At 46.0% G+C, this 23,604-nt stretch overlaps 1 protein-coding gene, 2 long non-coding RNA genes and 1 pseudogene across 6 annotated transcripts in view; 2 read left to right on the top strand and 2 right to left on the bottom strand.

Annotated features, from left to right (window-relative positions):
* Window positions 1-219: 219 nt before the first annotated feature.
* LOC114673172 (uncharacterized) lies at window positions 220-16,645 on the bottom strand (annotated as a pseudogene). The gene is made up of 5 exons (XR_013407086.1): window positions 16,069-16,645; window positions 14,312-15,094; window positions 8,146-8,359; window positions 1,005-1,165; window positions 220-878 (listed from the first exon to the last, which is right to left on the bottom strand). The product of XR_013407086.1 is annotated as an uncharacterized LOC114673172 (transcript).
* GNA13 (G protein subunit alpha 13) overlaps window positions 15,818-23,604 on the top strand; it is a 47,990-nt gene continuing 40,203 nt past the window's right edge. Inside the window, exons 1-3 of one of the 3 annotated variants that reach the window (XM_077972525.1) lie at window positions 15,818-16,120; window positions 16,196-16,219; window positions 18,789-19,015. In XM_077972525.1, the coding sequence (XP_077828651.1) occupies window positions 15,937-16,120; window positions 16,196-16,219; window positions 18,789-19,015 (435 nt within the window). In that variant the 5' untranslated portion in view covers window positions 15,818-15,936. Of the gene's footprint in view, window positions 16,220-16,754; window positions 16,939-18,788; window positions 19,016-23,604 lie in introns of those variants that run through there. The other 2 variants (XM_015120126.3, XM_015120128.3) reach the window with 2 other exon arrangements.
* On the top strand, window positions 19,156-23,214 carry LOC144335887 (uncharacterized). The gene is made up of 2 exons (XR_013407091.1): window positions 19,156-19,658; window positions 21,054-23,214. It is a non-coding gene; the product is annotated as an uncharacterized LOC144335887 (long non-coding RNA).
* On the bottom strand, window positions 21,031-23,214 carry LOC144335892 (uncharacterized). Its single transcript, XR_013407096.1, has 2 exons — window positions 21,232-23,214; window positions 21,031-21,184 (listed from the first exon to the last, which is right to left on the bottom strand). It is a non-coding gene; the product is annotated as an uncharacterized LOC144335892 (long non-coding RNA).

Genomic DNA, 23,604 nt, shown 5'->3' with positions numbered 1-23,604 from the left:
TGCTGCTTCAGGGCTGTGGAATTATTTGGAATGTTTTACAAATGTTGCTACAAAACCACAAAAAAGGTAATGACAAAATGTGTACATCACCACCTGCTTTTTAAAGACATTATGCATTGTGCTCACATTCCCTTAAATGTTGTTTCCAAAGGTGCTCGGCCTCCAGCCCAGCTGGAATCTCCGGGAAGAGGCAGAGACAGTTTGGCGAAAAAGACACAGGGAAGGAGGGGGAGGCAAAAGGAGAAAGCAGCCTTCCAGTTAAAGATCAGGCCTCAGTTAAAGGGCAGCTTCGGGCAGGCTGGCCTCAGGCAGAGTCTGGGTCAGAGGGAGGAGCAGCAGCAGGGTGGGACTGGGGTGTTCTACATCTCATTCAGGTCAAGCAGAGTCTGGTCCAGCATCCTTTGTGTACAGAGGTGTTCCTCTTTGGTGCATTTCGGTTTATCTTCCAAGTCATCAATTGTCTTTTATAGCTTGGCTACCGATCTCTTTGCAAACTCAGCACAGGTCTCTGCCTCCTTGAGTTTATCACTAAGAATCTTGATCTCTTCCTTATATTTGTCTTCTTTTTGAGAGTATTTTTCTTCAGCAGCACTCAGACACTTCAGGTTCTGGTCCATCAGTCTAATTTGCTCATCCATCTCTCGGCAACGGGACTCTGCCAGCTCAGCTCATTCCTCTGTGCATTCCAAGTCTCCTTCAATGATCAGTAACTTATAGGCCACCTCTTCATACTTCCTATCTGCCTCTTCTGCAATGTGCTTAGCTTCTTTGAGGTGGATTTCCTGGAGTTCCATCTTTTCTTCATCTTTTAAGGCCCGGTTTTCAATAACCTTCATACCTCTCTCACTCTCATCAGCAGCTTTTTCCAATTCTTCCAGCTTTTGCAAGGCAGTGGCCAGGCGCTCCTGAGCATGGTCCAGCTCCTCTTCAACCAGCTGGATCCTACGGTTCAAGGAGACCACCTCAGCCTCTCCCTGATCCCGGGCACGCCTTTCTCCCTCAACTTCTCGCTGGAGGCGCTCAGCTCGCTCCTCTGCATCATCTGCCTGCTGCTGCAGAACCTGAATCTTGCGCTTCACCGCCTGGATGGTGGTGATCCCAGCCATGGTGCCCACACAGTGACTCGCATTGTATTTATATTAACCGTGCTCCGGTCGCTGCATTCCTGAAGCAATGATCAGCACACCTTCTTTAAAACTCAGCATATGCAAACTTTGTGTTGGTTTTTTAAAACTTCGTATGTATATTATGAACTCATTGTTACCATTTTTTATCTCCATTACCTAGCAGCAAAGGCTACTATTTCTGGACTCCTGTTATGGGACAGGCACTTTGCCAGATGCTTTACATATGTTATCATACTTAACCCTTTCAGCAACCCTGAGGTGTGGGCATAATTAGCTCCATTTTTCAGATAAGGTAAATGATGCTCAAAGAACTTAGGTGGGTCATGACCGGGAACCGATAGATGCATGAGGTGCCAGAGGTGGGATTTAAAAATGCCTGCTGACTTCTTTCTGACCCCACCTCACATCTGATAAGAGGGCATCCATGAAGTATCTGCTGTTGATATTGATGGCTGAAGTTCTGGTTTACCCTGGCCCACACAGGGAAACGTGACTGTCCCGCTCGCCTGTCTGTGAGCGGGCTACGAGACTGATGTCTGTTGTATGCTGTTGCGCCCCAATCTTCCACCCCCACCCCAACATACATACATCCTTAATTAGATCCACTTCATAGCCCACAATGTGGTATTATTTACCCCCCGACCCTTTTCTTTTTTGAGATGGAGTCTCGCTCTGTCACCAGGCTGGAGTGCAGTGAGATCTCAGAGGATCTCAGCTCACTGCAACCTCCGCCTCCTGGGTTCAAGCAATTCTCCTGCCTCAGCCTCCCAAGTAGCTGAGACTACAGGCATGCACCACCATGCCCAGCTAATTTTTGTATTTTTAGTAGAGACAGGGTTTCACCATGTTGGCCAGGATGGTCTCGATCTCTTGATCTCGTGATCTGCCCTCCTTGGCCTCCAAAGTGCTAGGATTACAGGAGTGAGCCACCGCACCCAGCCTATTTACTCATTTTTAGGTAGCATAGTGTGTAGTAAGACCCAGGACTCTGGTTCTAACAAGTAGAGATGAGCCAAAAGTCTCTTTTCTAGTCATTGCATAGTTCCCTATAGTTCTGGTGGACAGAGAATCCAGCTCCCAACCCTCAGAAATGCAGGAAGAAGGGTGGCTGCCTGGAGATGATGCATACTCATTTAAATTATGTTCAATTATTGCATCTTGGCCAGGTGTAGTGGCTCACGTCTGTAATTCCAGTGCTTTGGAAGGCTGAGGTAGGTAAGTTGTTTGAGGCCAGGAGTTCAAGATGAGCCTGGGCAACACAGCAAGATCCCATCTCTAAAGAAAATGTTTAGCCAGGTGCGGTGGCTCATGCCTGTAATCCCAGCACTTTGGAAGGCTGAGGCGGGCGGATCACGAGGTCAGGAAAGAGACCATCCTGGCTAGGACGAGACGGTGAAACCCAGTCTCTACCAAACATACAAAAAAAATTAGCCAGGTGTGGTGGCAGTTGCCTGTAGCCCCAGCTACTAGGGAGGCCGAGGTAGGAGAATGGCGTGAACCCAGGAGGCGGAGCTTGCAGATCATGCCACTGCACTCCAGCCTGGGCAACAGAGCGAGACTCCGTCTAAAAAAAAAAAAAATTTTAACTAGCCGGCTGTGATCATACCACTGCACTCAAGCTTAGGCAACACAGCAAGACCTTGTCACTACAAAAAATTTAAAACTTAGCCAGGTATGATAGTGCACAACTGTAATTCCAGCTACTTGAGAGGCTGAGGCAGGAGGATCACTCGAGCCCAGGAGTTCAAGGCTGCAGTGAACTGTGATTGTGCTGCTGCACTCCAGCCTGGGTGACAGAACGAAATGCAGTCTCTAAAAAAGTAAAAAATTTTAAAAAACACTATTGGGCCTTTATTATATGTCATGCTAGGTGCTGAAGATACAGAATAAGTTAGCTGTGTCCCTTACTTGAACCCCTATTCCGGTGTGGTAGGCAAGGAAGGGGACAATTACAATCTAGGGTAACAAGAGCTGTGATGGAAAGAAGTGAGGATGCCATAGAACCTCAGACACAAGGTACCTTGAGCAGCGTGGGAAAGGAGACTAGGGAAGGAAGAGCTGGGGGGGGTGCGGTGGGAAGGAAAGGATGGGAACGGGGGCAAGATGGACTGGAAACCAAAAACAAGGAGAGCTTTGTGTGTTTTCTACCACTGCTGGTGAAACTCGAAAAATGGCTGGCACTAAATGGACATAAAATTAACCAAGATAGTAATTTGTCAAAAAAAAAAAAAAAAACTTCCTAAGAATATGTTGTTATTCTGACCAGCCTGGCCAACATGGTGAAACCCTATCTCTACTAAAAATATAAAAATTAGTCAGGCGTGGTGGTGGGTGCCTGTAATCCCTGAGGCTGAGGCAAAAGAATCACTTGAACCCGGGAGGTGGAGGTTGCAGTGAGCCAAGATCATGCCACTGCAGAAGGACAGAAGGAAGGAAGGAAGGAAGGAAGGAAGGAAGGAAGGAAGGAAGGAAGGAAGGGAGGGAGGGAGGGAGGGAGGGAGGGAGGGAGGGAGGGAGGGAGGGGAGAAAGAGAGAGAGAAGAGAGAGAGGAAGGGAGGGTGGGAAGGAGGAAGGAAAGGAAAGGGAAAATGTTATTTTAAGAGAAGACTAGGTTGAGGGATGGAGGGAAAGGTGTTGTAGAAATACTTCATAGTTTCTGCCTATTGATAAAGTGATCACTACCATTATTTGTTCCGTCTTTTATGTCAAGGATTAAGTAATTAAGAATAGGACCATTGAGGGTCAGATCTATTAGGAAACAAGACATAAAATTGTTAAGTATGTAGTTTGTTTAGATTTTCCATCAGAACTCATGTTGCTGTCCTTGGTGAGTCTATTGGGTGAAGACTGTTTGTCCCCAAGAGGAATTAAATAGCACTCCTTTTCCCAATTCCTTAATTGTTGTAACAAATTTGCCCCCAGTCTCTGTGGATCTGTGATCCTTAGAAAACCATCTAAGACAGTAGGTGTTAATTTTTTCTTTTCTTTTTTTTTGAGATGGAGCTTTGCTCTGTTCCCCAGGCTGCTCTCTGCAACCTCCCCTCCCAGGTTCAAGCGATTCTCCTGCCTCAGCCTCCCAAGTAGCTGGGACTACAAGCACGCACCACCACGCCCGGCTAATTTTTGTATTTTTAGCAGAGATGGGGTTTTACCATGTTGACCAGGCTGGTTTTGAACTCTTGACTTTGGATGATCCACCCTCCTCAGCCTCCCAAAGTGCTGGGATTACAGGCATGAACCACCGCGCCCACGCCCGGCCTGTAGGTGTTAATCTTGATACATCTGAGCACCTTGCACCTTCCACTCTTCTGAATGCCTACGCTTAGCTCATTAATCATGGAGGAAGGGGCTTAGGGGCTTCACACCCTGCCTCAGGGCAGAACTCCCACCTCCTCTTGAAGTGTGTTTAACTCCTTAAGGATAACGCTCTTCCCTTAGCAGAAATCCAGGGTGACAGAATAACTGAGGGACAGTCCAAAATGCATTTTATATCTGCTGTTCTATAAAGTGCCCTTTGGGTTCTTGCCCTGGGTAGCCTTGGGAAGGGGAGTGACCACAGGAGCCTCAGCAGGCTCCCACGGGAAGGGCACAGACAGTCCCCTGCCAAACTCTGGCTACTGCATACATTCAAGGCAGTGTTTCAGCTGAACATTCAGTATCCCCATTGGGATCCACTTTCAGAGTCTAGGAACTTGGAGGTCTAGTTCAGCCCCTGTCAAACAGGGGCAATTTAGATGCTATTGCATTATGTCTTCCCAGCCAGTACCACTCTTAGCTCCAGGCAACAGAGGCCCCTGCCCACCTGTGCTTTAGAGGATCCTGCTCTGGCCCTCACCTGGTGCTACCCCTACGCATGAAGCAAGGCCAAGGGACTTACCAGAGCCTGTACTTCCCCTCAGACCAAACCCTGGGTACGGGGAACTCCAAGGCTCTTCATTCAAGCAGGCCAAGGTCTGGGTGTAGGGCTGTGCTGAGGGAGGACTGCAACACTGATGTGCCCATCCTAGGCCTGAGGGCTGTCCAGTGGCAGCTGCTGGGGGTGAAGGAGTGCACAGAGCATGGGTGTGCAGGCTGACTCATCCACATTCATGCCCATGAGGCACCCCCCATTGCCCCTGACCTTGATGGCATAGATACCAGTCCATCAACTGGACAATGAGCACTTTGATAGAAGAAAATGTGGTAACATGGATAGCCTGCTCTTTTATATAACCCTTACGAAACCCTCTGAAATTATAATGTCCAGTTTCCAGATTAGAATACAAAGCCCAGACCGGGTGCAGTGGCTCATGCCTGTAATCCCAACACTTCAGGAGGCTGAGGCGGGCAGATCATTTGAGGTCAGAAGTTCGAGACCAGCCTGGCTAACATGGTGAAACCCTGTCTCTACTAAAAATACAAAAAAATTAGCCAGGCATGGTGGCACACACCTGTGATCCTAGCTACTAGGGAGGCTGAGGCAGGAGAATTGCTTGAACCTGGGAGGCAGAGGTTGCAGTGAGCCGAGGTCATGCCACTACACTCCAGGCTGGGCAACAGAGTGAGACTCCGTCTCAAAAAAAAAAAAAAAAAAAAAAGAATATAAAATGCGCTCCTTTTTTTTCCCCCTTTTGCACAAGCCCCCCGCCCCTTCAGATAAAAGCTCTTGCTCTTACTGTACAGTGCCAGCATCCCTACTCGAACCTCTGCTTTCTGGCTGAAGAAGTAATTCCTTAGGCTCGTAGGAATTAATAAATCCTTCCTCTCTTCAGAGTTGAGATTCTGGATATAACCCTAAATAGGCATTTTTTTTTTTTTCTTTTTTTTTGAGACGGAGTCTGGCTTTCTCACCCAGGCTGGAGTGCAGTGGCCGGATCTCAGCTCACTGCAAGCTCCGCCTCCCAGGTTCACGCCATTCTCCTGCCTCAGCCTCCCGAGTAGCTGGGACTACAGGCGCCTGCCACATCGCCTGGCTAGTTTTTTTTTTTTTTTTTAGTAGAGACGGGGTTTCAACGTGTTAGCCAGGATGGTCTCGATCTCCTGACCTCATGATCCGCCCGTCTCGGCCTCCCAAAGTGCTGGGATTACAGGCTTGAGCCACCGTGCCTGGCCATGTTTTTTTTTTTCTTATTGCTGCATCAGGCCCTTTCCACCAGAAATGGATCCTGTCTGGGGACACACCTGTGGCTGTGAGCCTGAGCATGAGAAAGGGAGCGACTATGTTTAAACCACAGAAGGAAGAGCTTTGTAAAGATACAGCAAGAGCATTCTGACAATAACAACATTGCTAAACCTTCAAAGGGCTTTTAAAGAAATTTTGTTGTTCCTTCGTCAAAAAATCTAAAACTAAACCTCCCATTTATGGACAAACACTGAGTCTGGGGGTTCTGTAATCTACTCCTACAATAAATCTGTGTGTATAACTCCCAGTTTACAGATAAGAAAGGCAAAGCTCTCTTCTATTAACTGAGTTCTCCCTGGGGTTCTCCCCACTGTACTGCATTCTTCTCTGGAAAACCAAAAGAATAGCAAACAATCTGATATGGGCCGGGCGCGGCGGCACAAACCTGTAATCCCAGCGCTTTGGGAGGCCGAGGCGGGCGGATCACGAGGTCAGGAGTTTGAGACCAGCCTGACCAACATGGTGAAACCCCGTCTCTACTAAAAATACAAAGATTAGCCAGGCATGGTGGCGCGCGCCTATAATCTTAGCTACTCAGGAAGCTGAGGCAGGAGAATAACTTGAACTCGGGAGGCGGAGGTTGCAGTGAACCGAGATTGCACCATTGCACTCCAGTCTGGGTGACAGAGTGAGATTCCACCTCAAAAAAAAAAAAAAATCTGTTATGATCCATACTGGTTTCCACAGAAGTCAACTCCCTCACTATCTTAAAAGTGTGTGTGTGTGTGTGTGTATATATGTATATATATGTGTGTATATATGTATATATATGTACACATACGTGTGTGTGTTTATACATATATATATACACACATATATATATATTTGATATAGAGATGGGATCTTGCCATGTTGCCCAGGCTGGTCTCAAACTCCTGGGTTCTAGCAATCCTCCCACCCTGTCCTCCCAAAATGCTAGAATTACAGGCATAAGCCACCACACCCAGTATCTCACTATCTTAAGGGAGTTTTTCCTATTATAGTTCTGCTTATTAGCAAAGAAAGGGGAAACAATCACAAATACACAATTGCTTGCCACACACCCAGCACCTTCCTTTGTTTTTATTTTCTCCTCTTCTCCTCCTTGGGCCTGGCATAACTTTTCCACAACCAGGAGAAAGCTAATAACTAAAGTATATGAGGGCCAGCTGCAGTGGTTCACGCCTGTAATCCCAGCACTTTGGGAGACTGAGGTGGGCAAACTGCTCGAGCCCAGGAGTTCAAGACCAGCCTGGGCAACATAGTGAGACCCCATCCCTATAAAAAAATTAAAAATTAGCAGAGCATGGTGGCACGTGCCTGTGGTCACAGCTACTTGGGAGGCTGAGGAAGGAGGATCGTTTGAGCCCAGGAGGTCAAGGCTGCAGTGAGCAGTGACCTCACCATTACATTCCAGCCTGGTGACAGAGCAAGACCCTGTTTCTAAATAAATAAAGTAAATGAGAGACCTCAGCTATAGTGCCTCATCTGCTAAGCCCTTTAAGTCTGTCATTCTGACTCAGCAGTTGCTACCTTTCCCTGACTCCTATCGTGAGCAGGCCTTTCCTTTCTGTAGCAGCTGACACAGGAGTTTAAAGAAAACTTATGATATTGTTTGCACTGGGAGGCCACATGTTATGGTCTGACAAAGGCTGCATGGACTATATCTCAGCACTCTGTGAGCCCTTTCTGCTCAATGATAAACTCAACCAGCGGACATGCCCTGGCATTCTGCACTGAGGCAAAGGCCAGGTCTACAGGTCATGACATGTGATGCTACCTGTAGGCAGAGCAAGCTAGCCAGAAGTGTGGTTGCTGGAAGGGGCAGGTCCAAGCTTGCTAATCCAGTGTTCCAAGGGAAAGAAAACTGGTACCTACTGCCGGGTTGCGAGCAGAAGATCTTCACGTGGAGGAATGAATTGAGACTGCCATCTTGAACTTCACTGGAGAAACAGAATTTACGTTCAAGCGTCCTTAGGCCAGGCACAGTGGGTCTCCTCTGTAGTCGTAGCACTTTTTGAGGCCGAGGTGGGAGAATCATTTGAGGCCGGGAGCTCAAGACCAGCCTGGACAACAAAGTGAGAACCTGTCTCTACAAAAAATAAAATAATTAGTTGGATGTGGTGGCCTGTGGTCCCAGCAACTTGGGAGGCTGAGGTAGGAGGGCCCCTTGAGCCTAGGAGTTGGAGGCTGCAGTAAGCTATGATCGTGCCATTGCACTCTAGTCTGGGTGACAGAGTGAGACTCTGTCTCATAAAAATAAATATGTAAATGATTTAAAAGTATCGTTACCCGTTTCTGGCAAGGGGCAGCGCACTGACAGGCAATAAAATACTAAAAACGTATCCCTCTGCTTTAAAAGCTGTAAGTAAAAATAAAGGAGAGGGGGTAAGCACGATGTTTTGAGTTTTTCCGAATCTCAGATTTACGGGCGAAGCCTTGTGATTAGTGTTACATAAAGAGATCGCCCTTAAACCTATCTCACGCAGTGAGCAAGGTGGAAGGATTTTGTGAGTGCCAGTGTGCCTTTAAGACAGTACCAGCTTCTGACTTTGGGGGAGCTGAGGTCTCAGCTGGTCAACAGCAGCCCATAGGTCTCTTTTGGAGGCTGAGAAAAATAAAACCAATAATGAAAGTCATGTTTTCCATTATTAACAACAACAAACAAAACCACCACCAATTTGATTCCACATGTCTAGTTTCATACAAAATTTTCCACATGAGAGGCTTATTCTGGTAAAGGCAACACCAAATTTCATTACACACACACACACACACACACACACACACACACACACACACACGGTTTTCTTTTTAAATCTACCTCATGGTAAGTGAACAATGTGTGGGGCTTGTGCATCATACAAATAAACAAACAAACAAGTTTGGCTCTTCTTTTCTTATTTCTCCATCAGCCACCTGGAATATTTTACAAACCAGAGCCTGAGTTAAAAGTACAGAACATCTTACCAGGATCCATCTGAGCTGGGGAACTTCAAGATGGCAGTCAGCCTGAAAGAGGCTGGAAAAATAATAAAGAAAGTACTGAACTCTATGGTGCCTGGAGGTTAAGTCCAGTTAGCTACTTGTCTCAGGTTTGAAATTCATACAGTTGAGCATTCTGGGCACTACGGCAATTTTGGTACATCAAAAAGAGCACGGAGGGCTAGGCATAGTGGCTCATGCCTGTAATCTCAGCACTTTGGGAGGCCAAGGTGGGGGGATCGCTTGTGGCCAGGAGTTCAAGACCAGCCTGAACAACATAGTGAGAGCCTGTCTCTTAAAAAACAACAACAGAGAAAGTCAAGAACATTGGGGCAGAGTACAGTCATTCATGTCTATAATCCCAGCACTGCGGGAGGCCAAGGCAAGAGGATCACTTGAGCCTAGGAGTTCAAAATCAACCAGGGCAACATACTAAAACTAAAAAAAATTGCCAGGCCTGGTAGGGCACAGCTGTAGTCCTAGCTACTTAGAAGGCTGAGGTGGGAGGATCGAGGCTACAGTGAGCTATGATAGTGCCACTGCACTGCAGCCTGGGCAACAGAGTGAGATCTTATCTCTTACCAAAAAAAAAAAAAAAACCACTGGACTAAGCAGCTTCCAGTTCCAGCTCTGCAACTGGCCACAGTGAATGAGGCTTTCAGAGAGTCATTTGCTCAATGGGAGCGAGGTTAATGTTGGGTGTTCCTAGTCAGGTTACTGTGAGTAGAGAATGAGATAAAGTAGGTCAAAGTGCTTTGAGGCATTTAAAACATGACACAAATGCAAGGGATTTGTATTTTGGGAGGGCTTGGGAATTCCCTTCCTTTCCCTATGGAAAGTAAGAAAAGTCTACGCCTGTTTTGTCTGTAAGGAAGGGTTAGAATCCACCTATTTTGTACTGATGGTGAAACAAAAGAGAGTTTTCTAATAAGAAGGTTGGATTAACACAAGGTTTAACCATCAAGTAATGTGACGGATTTTTAAATAAACATATGTAAATGGTCGTTGTCCCATCCTGAGTAGTGAGTAGTCACCTTGGCAGGGGAAACACTTATTTAAATTATATTTCCCATCAAAAAAATTTTTTTAACTCCTCTTTTGGAACTGTTCCTACAGCCTTTGGCACATTCTTCTGAATATGTCTGAGGGTGACACATTTTTTGTCCTTTGTGGATGATTCTGATTTTTGTAAACAGCCCAAAGTTATTTGGCACAAAGTAAGACCTTTTTTTTTTTTAATTGAAAATAAACTGTAACTATAAGAAGCCTATCTTTCCAGAAGAGTTAGAAATAGATTTCAAGACTGGCAGTATTGTTGGAAAGAGCTTGTTTCTTTCTAGGGTGACAAGAGGAGAAAAGCTATTTGGAAATGTATTTCCTTTTCAGTCACACCTTTAATTATTTATCTTGCAAGACTGACACTAAACTGAGTTTCCAGAAAGAAACGAACATTGCAACTAATCAACTGCTGCAACTATTTTATCACAGCTCCACAGGGCATCTGAATCCATTTGCATATGGATTAACGGGCTAGCAACAAAACAGATGCTTCCAATGAGTTCACATCTGGGTCCGTTGGAAACACAGCATCCAGCAGATTCAATTCTAACTAGCAGACTTTATACTCCCTTAAAAAGTTTGGATTTTTTTAAAGTTACAAAACAATATACCTGAAAATTAAAATATCATTATTATGATTACAATGTAACTTGAAGCAACTGCTAGATTTCCTTCTGTTGCAAAGAATTTCAGTTGTCAGCATTATTTTGAAATAAACACAATGGCACTTTCATTCTTTGAATGTTGCACACTGTGAGCACTTCAACCTTAAATGCCAATGACTTTGTACAGAAAATATTTTTCTGGCTGGGCACGGTGGCTCATGCCTGTAATCCCAGCACTTTGGGCGAATAACGAGGTCAGGAGTTCGAGACCAGTCTGGCCAACATGGTAAAACCCCGTCTCTACTAAAAATACAAAAATTAGCCGGCCATGGTGGCAGCGCCTGTAATCCCAGCTACTCAGGAAGCTGAGGCAGGATAATTGCTTGAACCTGGAAGGCAGACTAAAAATACAAAAATTAGCAGGGCATGGTGGCAGCGCCTGTAATCCCAGCTACTCAGGAGGCTGAGGCAGGAGAATTGCTTGAACCCGGAAGGCAGAGGTTGCAGTGAGCCGAGATCATGCCACTGCACTCTAGCTCTAGGTGACAGAGCAAGACTCTGTCTTGGAAAAATAAAATAAAATAAAATAAAATAAAATAAAATAAAATAAATATTTATAGTATATATATTATAAATATATAATATATATTTATTTTTCCCCAATTCTTTTGTTTTATTGTGGCAAAATTCACATAACATAAAATTCATCATGTGACGATTTTACAGTGTAGAATTCAGTGGCATTTAGTACATTCACAATGTTCTGCAACCATCATCACTATCTATTTCCAAAAACATTTTCGTCATCCCAAAACGAAACTCGGCACCATTAAGCAGTCTCCCCACATCTTCCCTCACCTCATCTGCTGTCTGTTTTATGGATTTGCCTATTCTGGACATTTCACATAAGTGGAACCTTATAATATGTGGCCTTTTGTTTCACTTAGCCTACTATTTTCAAAGTTCATTCATATGGTAGCATGTGTCAGCACCTCATTCCTTTTTATGGCAGAATAATTGCAATGCAGATATATGACATTTTGTTTATCCATTCATTCATCGATGGACATGTGGACATCTTTTGGTTATTCCCTTTTTGTTGTTGTGGGGTTTTTTAAACTCTTATTTTAGGTTTAGGAGTACACATACAAGTTTGTTATGTAGGTAAACCGCTCATCTCAAGTTTGGTGTACAGATTATTTAGTCACTCAGGTAATAAGTATAGTATGCGATAGGTTTTCTTTTGTTTTGTTTTTTGAGACAGAGTTTCACTCTTGTTGCCCAGGGTGGAGTGCAAAGGCGTGATGTGGGCTCGCTGCAACCTCAGCCTACCAGGTTCAAGCAATTCTCCTGTCTCAGCCTCCTGAGTAGCTGAGATTACAGGCATGCGCCACCATGCTCGGCTAATTTTTGGTATTTTTAGTAGACACAGGGTTTCGCCATATTGGCCAGGCTGGTCTCGAACTCCTGACCTCAGGTGATCCGCCCGCCTTGGCCTCCCAAAGTGCTGGGATTACAGGTGTGAACCACCGGGCCCGGCCAGGTATTTTTTTTTAATCCTCTCCCTCCTCCTACCTTCCACCCTCAAGTAGGTCCCAGTGTCTGTTGTTCCCCTCTTTGTGTCTTGTTTTTTAGAGACAGGATCTCGCTCTGTCACACAGACTAGAGTTCAGTGGCATGATCATAGCTCACTGTAGCCTTGAGCTCCTGGATTCAAGCAATCTTCCTGCCTCAGCCTCCTGAGTAGCTGGGATACAGGTGTGTGTCACCACATCTGGCTTTTTTTTTTTTTTTTTTTTTTTTTTTTTTGAGACAGGGTCTGGCTCTGTTCCCTAGGCTGAAGTGCAGTGGTGCAATCTCGGCTCACTGCAGCCTCCGCCTTCTGGGCTCAAGTGATTTTCCCACCTCAGCCTTCTGAGTAGCTAGGACCACAGGCACACACCACTTTCAGCTAATTTTTATATATTTTTTGTAGAGACAGGGTTCCACCATGTCGCCCAGGCTGCTCTTGAACTCCTGGCTTAAGTGTTTGGATTATAGGCATGAACCACTGCGGCCAGCTAATCTTTTGGCTACTATAAATGGTGCTGCCATGAATGTGGGTATACAAGTTATTGTTTGAACATTGTTTTCAATTCTTTTTAGTATTTTGGGGGGCATACCCAGGACAAAATTACTGGGTCACATGGCAATTCTATGTTCAACTCTTTGAGAAACCACCATGTCTCTAACTCATTTCTATGTTTACAATTTACAAGGTGTCTTGATCACCAGTTAGGAGAAGCTGGACAGCTGCAGCCAAACCCCAGGTTGGACCCAAAGAGGTCTCTTTTTCTTTCATTCATTCATTCCTCTTTTTTTTTTTGAGACAGAGAGTCTCACTCTGTCACCCATGCTGGAGTACAGTGGCGTGATCTCAGCTTACTGCAACCTCCAACTCTTGGGTTCAAGCAATTCTCCTGCCTCAGCCTCCCGAGTAGCTGGGACTACAGGCACCCACCACCAAGCCCCACTAATTTTTGTATTTTTAGTAGAGATGAGGTTTCACCATGTTGGCCAGGCTGGTCTCAAACTCCTGGCGTCAAGTGACCTGTCCGCCTCAGCCTCCCAAAGTGCTGGGATTACAGGCATGAGCTACTGTGCCTGGCCCTCTTTTTCTTTCTTTCTTCCTTCCTCCTTCTTCTTCTTCCTTCATTTGACTTTCAGGTCAAAGAGGTCTCTTTTAAAAAACTACACTGAGTAGAAGAGCCAGACTCGATGTGAGCCAAGTTTGTTCCAAGGCAAGCTTACACGCAGGACTTTGAATAGCTTTCTCTGCTGCTCTGCATGTCACAACATGAACTGGCTGGGCAGGAATACCTTCCTGCCTCCTAGGCATTCTTGGTTTTCCATTATGTTACACACACTTCTGAAAAAAGATGTTAACTACCAACCTACAAGTTTCTCTCCTCTGTCTTTGTTGGAGTTCAGATTAGCACCTGGGGTCAATGCAAAAACAGTGCTTGGGGACAGGTTCTATGCCCCAATCCTAGGAGAGGCGAGTCCTTGCATGCTGAGAACAGGGCCTCCCAAACACTAGATGGGATGATGGAGAAATTCTCCATCCAGGGCAGGCTTTTACCATATATTTTGCCTGACAGCACTGCTCAGTGATTCTGACTCTATCAATCCACAGATATCGGAGGTGAGCCTACTGTACTTATATACCGTATGTTGTCCAACCTCCAGGCTTGCCAGAGCCACAGGAGATAATCCTACTACAGGCATTGTTTACTGCAGCCAATCTACTGAGTTGAGGCTTCTCAGTCATTAACCCAACCCCAGACAGTAACTGACTAGTACCGATTTTAAAATTTAAACCTGTTCAGGAGTTTCTTGGCATGCTGACCTCTTACCTCAGCTCCCTCACACATAGGAAGTTTCTGAGCCACAGAAGCCCAAAGCTATGTTGCATTGCCAAAAACAAGGACAGACCAAAGTGGCTTTTTCCACTTGAAACTAAATACTAAGAATGAAGAGGTCGGTTTTAGGGGGTCCCGGTTAAGCAGTTTCTCTGCCAACCCACAGCAGTCCCTTGAGGCTTCTCTCCTGGCCTCCTTTCAGGTGTCCTGGCCTGAATCTGCCATTAGGAAAGAAAAAAAGTCCCCTGACGGGTCATATCCTCTGTAATCTGGCAGGAAAGCTAAAATGTGCGTGCTCCCATTCCTCGTTGTGTTTGTGTATTTGCTTCCTTGTTGGGAAGAGCCTGCATCACAGTGTCCGGTGTAGGGGATTTTCACCATGACCTCACCCTCCTGCTGCCACTCACTAATTCCGGCTCGGCCAAGCGTCCCCGAAGTCACATCACAGCCCAGGTGGAATGCACGAGTGAGCCATTAACAGTCCCTCGTAGCACGTCTCAGGTGAACATCAACTTCAGTTCTTTCCCCTCATAGATGGCCCTGGCAGGGGTCTGAAAATGCCAGAAAGAGCTGGAAGTGGGGGTGGATGACGTCTCGTTACCGTTCTGGGATTTGAAGACTAGAGAAGGTCAAGGGAATCACCTTAAGAAAACACATCAGGCCAGGGCCCGCTGGCTCTGTCTGGAATCCCCGCACTGTGGGAGGCCAAGGCTAGAGGACTGCTTGAGCTCAGGAGTTCGAGACCAGCCTGGACAACATAGGGGAAGACCCCTGTATCTAAAAATAAATACAAAAAATTAGCCGGGTGTGATGGCACACGCCTGTAATCCCAGCTACTCGGGAGGCTGAGACGGGAGGATGGCTTGAACCTGGGGGGCGGAGGTTGCGTGAGTCGAGATCGCGCCACTGCACTCCAGCCTGGGCGACAGGGTGAGATTCCGTCTCAAAAAATAAAAAATAAAATAAAATAAAATAAAGAAAATGCACCAAAGGCCTGCCAGGCTCACGCCAGCTGTTCTGTTCAAATAACTTTCGAGTTCGTGGCCTCGAAATGGGTCGGGTGGGCGGTAACAGCGGGCAGCGGGCGCGCAACGCGGGAGAAAGGGCGGCTGAGTGGGAGCCCAAAGAGGCGCGTCCGGGACCTGGTCTCCGGCCTCCAGGCCTCGGGCAAGCCCTTCTGCCCACAAGTAGGTTCAGACCATGAAAGGGAAACAGAAAGTTGTGCTCCCTAGCCCGGCCCACGTGACCGCGGTTCCTCATCCCTCCCCGTGGGCACCCGAGCGACACACCGAGCGCGTGACTCGCCGCCCAAGGCGGGAGGCGGGGGAGCGGCCAGGGCGTGCGCGCGCGCCTCCGGGAGACAGCGGGAGCGCGCACGCTCCGGGGCCACCGCCCCTCCCGGGCCGGGCCCGCCCTCCTTCCCTCCCTCCCCCGCTCTCCTGGCCCGCCCTGCTCGGCCCGCCCTGCGAGTCAGTTCGCTGGTTCCCTCCCTCCCTGGGCGCGCTCGGGCCGCCACCGCGCACCCCGCCCTCGAGCCGCGGTGCCGGAGCCGCCCGCCGCCGGAGGAGGAGGTGGAGGGAGCCGGAGGGGCCCGCCGAGGCGGCGGCGGCGGCGGCAAGATGGCGGACTTCCTGCCGTCGCGGTCCGTGCTGTCCGTGTGCTTCCCCGGCTGCTTGCTGACGAGCGGCGAGGCCGAGCAGCAACGCAAGTCCAAGGAGATCGACAAATGCCTGTCTCGGGAAAAGACTTACGTGAAGCGGCTGGTGAAGATCCTGCTGCTGGGCGCAGGCGAGAGCGGCAAGTCCACCTTCCTGAAGCAGATGCGGATCATCCACGGGCAGGATTTCGACCAGCGCGCGCGCGAGGAGTTCCGCCCCACCATCTACAGCAACGTGATCAAAGGTGCCGGGCCGGGAACGGGGTCCGGGGGTTAGGGGCCAGGGGGCTGGGGCGGCGGCGGGCGCGCGGCCGGGCACCGCCCTCGTCCGCTCTGTCGCTGGCGGAGGACCGGGCCCGGCGGGCGGGCTGGCGGGAAGGGGGCGCGCCCCGGGAACCGACCCTGCCCGCCCGGGGTGCCCTCGGCCCCCAGGCAAGAGGATGCTCGGGGTCGCCCTGCTCTCCTCCTTGTCTCCCCGGTGGGCGTCACGGCCATTCCCCCACCCCCCACCGCGTCCTGGTCTCGCCCCCTACGAGAGGGAAGTGGGGCGAGCTGGGTGCTGCCTCGGGGTGTGGGGAGACCTCTTCTGTCCTCCCCGCTGCGGATGAGGCAGGAAGACCGAACGGCAGCCCCAGCCGCTTCACCCCCATCCCCTGCTCGGGCGATGTGGGCCGAACCTCGTTACCCCGCTGGGTGACCCCAGTCACATGGGGTCGCGTGCGCTCCCAACTCCCTGTTTCCTTGGCAGTCTCCTAAGCAAGCGAGTTCTGGAACCGTCGCAATAAGGGAACTTTTTCCCCCGATACTTCTTGTCAAGGGCGTAGGGTGACAGCCTCCTTTTAAGCAAGGATATGAAACTTGAGAGAGTGTCAGGTTGACCGTACTGGAATCAGAAGAGAATGGACCCGTACAGTTAGTCTGAAAAAGTAGCCTCTGTGCTTTTTCGCCCCAGTGTCACGGTCAGGTAGGATGTTTACGTGTAATTTCTGTGCAACACGTTCCACTCTCCTTTTCGCTAAGTAACTGGGAGCTGGCGGGAAGGGAGTACCACTACTTCTGTTTAGATGAAATGTAGTGGTAAGAAGACTGGCCTAAAAGTCATGTGGATGCTGTACAGATGGAAACAATGAATGAGTGTTGAGTTAGATAATTGGTTCTGCCCTTTATTGACAGTAGTTTTAAAATTAAACTTTGTTCTTAAGTTAAAAACAAGTTGTTTATTTCTGGGCATTCAAAGAAATAAAAAAGACGGTTTTTGTCATTTGAAAGATAATTAACACTCGTGTTTCTGTGTGTCAGGTGTGTTCTATAGAAAAGACATTTTGGCAGAATTTAGGTGCAGAGCCTGGTACCTCAGGTGCATCTGGATTTTATTTTATCTGGGGAGCAGTTTAGGAGTTTGCTACAGATTGCAGGTCCTTTTAAGTGGGATTTTTTGGTCAGGAAGTACATAAGGGAATTCTTAATGTCACCCCGCTCCCCCACCTTCCAGCGTTTGGGTAAAGGAAAAACTGCCTGAAGAGCCAGGCATTGTGGAGTAATGAACTAGAGAGAATCACTAGACCACAGCCCGCTGTAGCCCTAGTGCCTCTGCAGTTAAACTATAAAGAACAGTTGTATTTATCCTGCTGTAATGTTTAGCACAAAACTAATTAAGGTCTCTTTCAAGGCTGCAGACTCTGCCTTGACAGTCCTTAATTGAAGGAACCTTTGTAACCTGATGCAGCTGAACTTAAGGAATTATGTTAATGAATAGCATCAGCATGTTAACTGATTGTGAGCCAGGTAAACACCTCTTCTTAATGTACACTGAGTTGTAAGTGTGATCTACTTGAGCATTGTTGCGAGATGATGTAAGTCGTCAGGAATCTAGTTTTTCCGAGTTGACATGAAATTTGACAGAAGAACAGTTTTTCAGGCTGGGCGTGGTGGCTCACTCCTGCAATCCCAGCACTTTGGGAGGCCACAGTGGGAGGATGGCTTGAGCCCAGGAGTTCCAGACCAGCTGGGCAACATAGCCAGACCTCGTCTCTATTTAAAAAAAAAAAAAAAAAAACCCAAAAAACACCAGTTTTTCAGTTATTCAAACAGATGACTTCCTAATAGCCAAGTGACTGTTCAGATTGATCAAAGGTAATGAAAGTAGTAAATCAGTGATATGAAATATGAGTTTGAACTAACTAACCTCTGTGAGCTGGAGTCCGATTTTGTATTATTTTGCAGTTGCTCTTCCTCCCTTTTAGGGAAATTGAAGGCCGTCCTGTGACTTAAACTGGATTGAAACTTAGGCTGGAAGAAGTTTTTAAATTTTGAATGTGTTCCTAGAAGACTCAATGTTGGGTTACGGTGCCGAAGGAACAAACAGAACATGGAGCTATAATGTAATAGTTGGTTCTTAGTGTGTCATAAATGAACATCTTTTAGGCTCGTAAAATCTTGGTTGTGTCCGTTTTCTTGTGAGCTTGGACATTGGTCTGTGCAACATAAGTTCTTTTTCCTTCTTGAGTTGGGTTCTTTTTTGACTACCTTCTACCCCAGAAGTTATTTTATAAATTGGAACATGTTAAAAATCCTTCAGAAAGAGGAATTGTGCTAATAGTATTTGCTTTTCAAGGCTCTAATTTTAAGACAGTGAGCAACTGTTATTTTTTTTTAACCTCTGAGAAGTTACATTTGTTTTTAATGTTGGTCTTCATTTTTGAAGATTTGTCTGGGATAATTCAGAAGTGTAAGGAAATAATACTGAAATAAAAACTTATGATAATATGTAATGACTCCTCTCCATACATTTTTTTTTCTTCTTTTTGAACAAAGGTATGAGGGTGCTGGTTGATGCTCGAGAGAAGCTTCATATTCCCTGGGGAGATAATTCAAACCAACAACATGGAGATAAGATGATGTCGTTTGATACCCGGGCCCCCATGGCAGCCCAAGGAATGGTGGAAACAAGGGTTTTCTTACAATATCTTCCTGCTATAAGAGCATTATGGGCAGACAGCGGCATACAGAATGCCTATGACCGGCGTCGAGAATTTCAGCTGGTAAGAGATTTGCTCTTTTAAAACGTGTGGTTTTATTTTAGCGACGTTTAGTAATACAGGTTGCACATCCCTAATGCGAAAATTCGAAATGCTCTCAAATCTCAAAGTATTTGAGTTGGAGGAGCAGACTGAGAGGCTAAGGGATAGACCTAATGTGTCCTAGTCTGTAATGACTACTTGTAAAAATAGTGCATAAAATTACCTTTAGGCTACATGTCTTAAGGTATATATGAAACATAAATGAATTTCTAGTTTAGACTTGAGTCCCACTCCCAGCATATCTCTTGTGTATGCAGATATTTCAAAAATCTGAAAAAATTACAAATCCAAAACACTTCTGGTCCCAGGCATTCAGATAAGGGATGCTCAACCTGTATCTGATTTTAGCACACCTTTTTCACTGACTTCCATAATATAATGTATCTATCCAAAATTGTAGCCTCAGAAATTTGTTTTTTTGGGGTTTATTTTGACATGGAGTCTCACTGTGTTGCCTAGGCTACAGCGCAGTGGCGTAATCTTGGCCCACTGCAACCTCTGCCTCCAGGGTTCAAGCAACTCTCGTGCCTCAGCCTCCTGTGTAGCTGGGTCTACAGGCACGTTCCACCACACCTGGCTAATTTTTGTCTTTTTAGGAGAGGCAGTTTCACCATGTTAGCCAGGCTGATCTGGAACTCCTGACCTCAAGTGATCCGCCCACTTTGACCTCCTAAATTGCTGGCGTTGCGCCAGGCACTTTTCCCCTTTTTCCTTAAAGGAGACTACCCATAAAATACTTTGTAGCTGTTACACAACATTGAAGACAGGTTTGGAAAAAAAGTATCCAGTCCAGGTTAAAAATACAGAATACAGTTGAAACAGATTTTTAATCAAGTGTTTGGTACTTTAACTGTGAATGCTGTGATTGGGTTTTATTTGCCAAAGGCCAGAAAGATTCCAGCAGTGATAGAAATCTAGACTGTATGCCATTTGGAAGTAATTCAGATCTGAAGTGTTTTACTCTAGTATGATTAAAATGGAGTCACAGTTAAAAGTAAAACTGCTGGGTGGGTGCGGTGGCTCATGCCTGTAATCCCAGCACTTTGGGAGTCTGAGGCGGGTGGATCACCTGCCTGATGTCAGAAGTTCGAGACCAGCCTGGCCAACATGGGGAAACACCATCTCTACTAAAAAATACAAAAATTAGCCGGGCATGGTGGCAGGCACCTGTAATCCCAGCTACTCAGGAGGCTGAGGCAGGAGACTCGCTTGAACCCAGGAAGTGGAGGTTGCGGTAAGCCGAGTTTGCTCCACTGCACTCCAGCCTGGGCAATAAGAGCAAAACTCCGTCTCCAAAAAAGTAAATAAATAAACTGCTTAGGAAGTTGTTTGATGATGTCACCAACATTAATCCACATTAATGGGTGTGGCTACAAGGTGATGTACAACCAGCCATCCTTGCTGTTATTATTTGTACTTAGAAGCAGTCTTGCCTTTTAAAAGTTCTAGGAAAGTGTTCCTGATAGCTTTTTATAAAACTGACACCTTAATTTTGACTATATCTGTCATTCAACTAGCATTGGATTATTTACCGTCTTGTATAGTTCTCTTCTATCATGTTTGTATCTTGTCTTTTCAAGTAATGTGTTTATTTCTGTCTCACATTGTTGTTAAAATGAATAGCTGCCAGTATTGCATGTTGAAAATGATGAATTTAACTTGACAAATGACCTCCATCCAATTCCCAGATTTCTGGTTAGTTTTGTCCTTTGATGAATGTTTCTTTCTTTATTTTTGGTAGACTTGCTTGCATGAGTTCTTCCATATACCCCTTCCCATCACCCATCACCCTACCTCCTGTTTTTCGTTTTTTTGTTGTTTTGTGTTTTTTTGAGACAGAGTTTTGCTTTTGTTGCCCAGGCTGGAGTGCAGTGGCGCAATCTTGGCTCATCTCCGCCTCCCAGGTTCAAGCGATTCTCCTGCTTCAGCCTCCTGAGTAGCTGAGATTACAAGCATGCGCCACCACACCTGGCTAATTTTATATTTTTGGTAGAGATAGTGTTTCTCCATGTTGGTCAAGCTGGTCTCAATCTCCTGACCTTAGGTGATCCACCTGCCTCGCCCTCCCAAAGTGTTGAGATTACAGGTGTGAGCCACTGCGCCTGGCCATCTACCTCCTGTTTTTAAGTGCTGCTTATTCTCCTTTCTTCTTAGTTCATTTTCTCAACAAACCACACGCTTTCAACTCAGTTTTCTCAGGCTCTATTCATCCTTCCAGGTCAGAGAAGAAACATTCATCTGTAATAAGCGTACAGTGCATATGGATTAAATGAATAAATGAAGAACTGCATACCTGAAAGTTCTCTGTGGGCAAGTTCCATATTTGCCCTAAGTCCGTTTAATTAAAATTGGGTTTCATGGACAGTTTTTTAAATTTGGAAGCTTAGGTCTAACTGTCTCACATCAGGACTGTCATGTCATCATCGTTGAGAAAGCATCCTTAAGTATATCTTTGTAATTAAGAACGAATAGGTAAAACCACTCAGGATGAGGACCTGCTTGTTGTTGACTTGAGCCACTTGATGCTTAAGGAGTAAAGAAGTCCTCAAAGATGAGGAGAGATAAGTTCCAGAAATACTTTTTTCCATGATGAAAAGTAGAGACAAGAAAAGAGGAACAGAGCAAGATCTAATTTTAAACTTCTGGAGGACAGAGATTCTTTTTTCCTGAGTCTATGCTCAGCATTGTTTTTTGTTTCTTTGCTTTTGTTTTTTAAGAGACAAGGTCTCACTGTTGCCTAGGCTGGAATGCACCGTTGTGATCATAGCTCACTGTAGACTCAACTCCTGGGCTCAAGTGGTTCTCCAGCTTCAGTCTCCCAAGTAGCTCGGACTACAGGTGTGTGCCACCACACCCAGCTAATTTTTTAAAAACTTTTTGTAGAGGTGGGGTCTTGCTATGTTGCCTGTGCTGGTCTTGAACTCCTGACCTCAAGCAGTCCTCCTGTCTTGGCTTCCCAAAATGTTGCGATTACAGGCGTGAGCCACTATGCGTGGCTTCAGCATTGTTAATAGCACCTGACACATATAGATGCTCCATTATTATGTTGACTTAATGGCTCTTAAACTCTTGGATGTGCTGTGGTGCTTGGCATAGTGTCAGGCACTGAGAAGGCACTGGCTTACTTAAAATTTTCCTCAAAGTCATCAATTCCATCTACTCATCTACATGCAGCAGCTCCCCACGTTCTGATTTTTCTACCTCTGTAACATGTCTTGTATTCATTCCCTCCATGTTATTGTCCTGCTTCCTCTTGCTTGGACTCCAAGGCAGTCTTGTTCAAACACAGCATTGCTTTGCTCAGAAAGCTTTGGTGGCTTGCCATAACCTCCAGAACAGAGTTCAGCTTCTTTGTGTGAGTCAAGACTCTAGCTAGCTTACCTGTGATTCCAATATATTTCATTAGGCCACTGGACATACTCTGTAATCTCTTGATTCCCACATACCCTAATTTTTTGCTTCTATAGCTGTCGTCATGCGTAGTCCCTCTGCCAGAATTATTCTTTACCCTGTCTGTTATTAGGTCTTGCCCTTCACTTAATGCAGTGATAATCACACTCATTGTGGCCCACGGACCCCATGGACTGGAATGCTTGTTAAAACAAACAAGTAGATGCTCAGACTTCATACCTGACGATCTGATTCTGGATTCTGGGATGGGACCCAGGGATCTGTATTTTTAGCAAATAGCCATAGGTGATTTGGATGAATTTGCCCCATGCCTCCCTTTCCCCAGGACCAGTGCATTAGGGGCTATGTCTCCTTCTTTGAAACATCTCCAGTCTTCCTGGCTAGAATGGAGATCTCTGTGTCCTTTGCTTTCCCTAGCATGCTTGCTTCTGTCACTCCTCACGGTACCCATTATGTGTGTTAGAGTTACAACTTTCATGTGTAGCTGTCAGTCATGTAGACGTCCTTTGGTATGCCTTGTTTGTCTTTTTCTCTCCCACTAGCATAGTGCCTGACACTTTTGTTTCCTCATTTTTCAGACATTCTTAATTACAGAGGTCTTCTAAAAAAGTAAAATATCTGTAATCCCAGCTCTTTGGGAGGCTGAGGCAGGCAGATCACTTGAGGTCAGGAGTTGGAAACCAGCCTGACTGACATGTTAAAACTCCATTTCTACCAAAAAAAAAAAAAAAGAAAACAAAAACAAAAATTAGCCAGGCATGGTGGCATGTACCTGTAGTCCTAGCTACTCAGGAGGCTGAGGCGCAAGAATTGCTTGAACTCAGGAGGTGGAGGTTGCAGTGTTGGGGATCATGCTAAGCACTCCAACTTGAGCGTCAGAGTGAGACCCTGTCTCAAAAAAATAAAAACATAAAGATAAATAATATAATTTAATTCTGCCCTTTTGAGAAATACAGATTATTTCTGTAACCATTTCCTAATTTTCTAGGAAGTGGAAAGTTCTCGTATAATTATAATTTTTATTTGGGGGGTTTTGGAATGTGTTTTTGTTATGTTTAGCAACATATTTTTGAATTTTGGTTAGGAAAAGTAAACATCAGAAGAAATAGAAGAGGTTAGCAGATAAAGTAACTAAAATT

Source organism: Macaca mulatta, chromosome 16 (genome assembly GCF_049350105.2).
Source record: "Macaca mulatta isolate MMU2019108-1 chromosome 16, T2T-MMU8v2.0, whole genome shotgun sequence".
Lineage (NCBI taxonomy): Eukaryota > Metazoa > Chordata > Mammalia > Primates > Cercopithecidae > Macaca > Macaca mulatta.
Note: the sequence above shows the minus strand (reverse complement) of the source record. Positions and strands in the feature narration are given on the sequence as shown.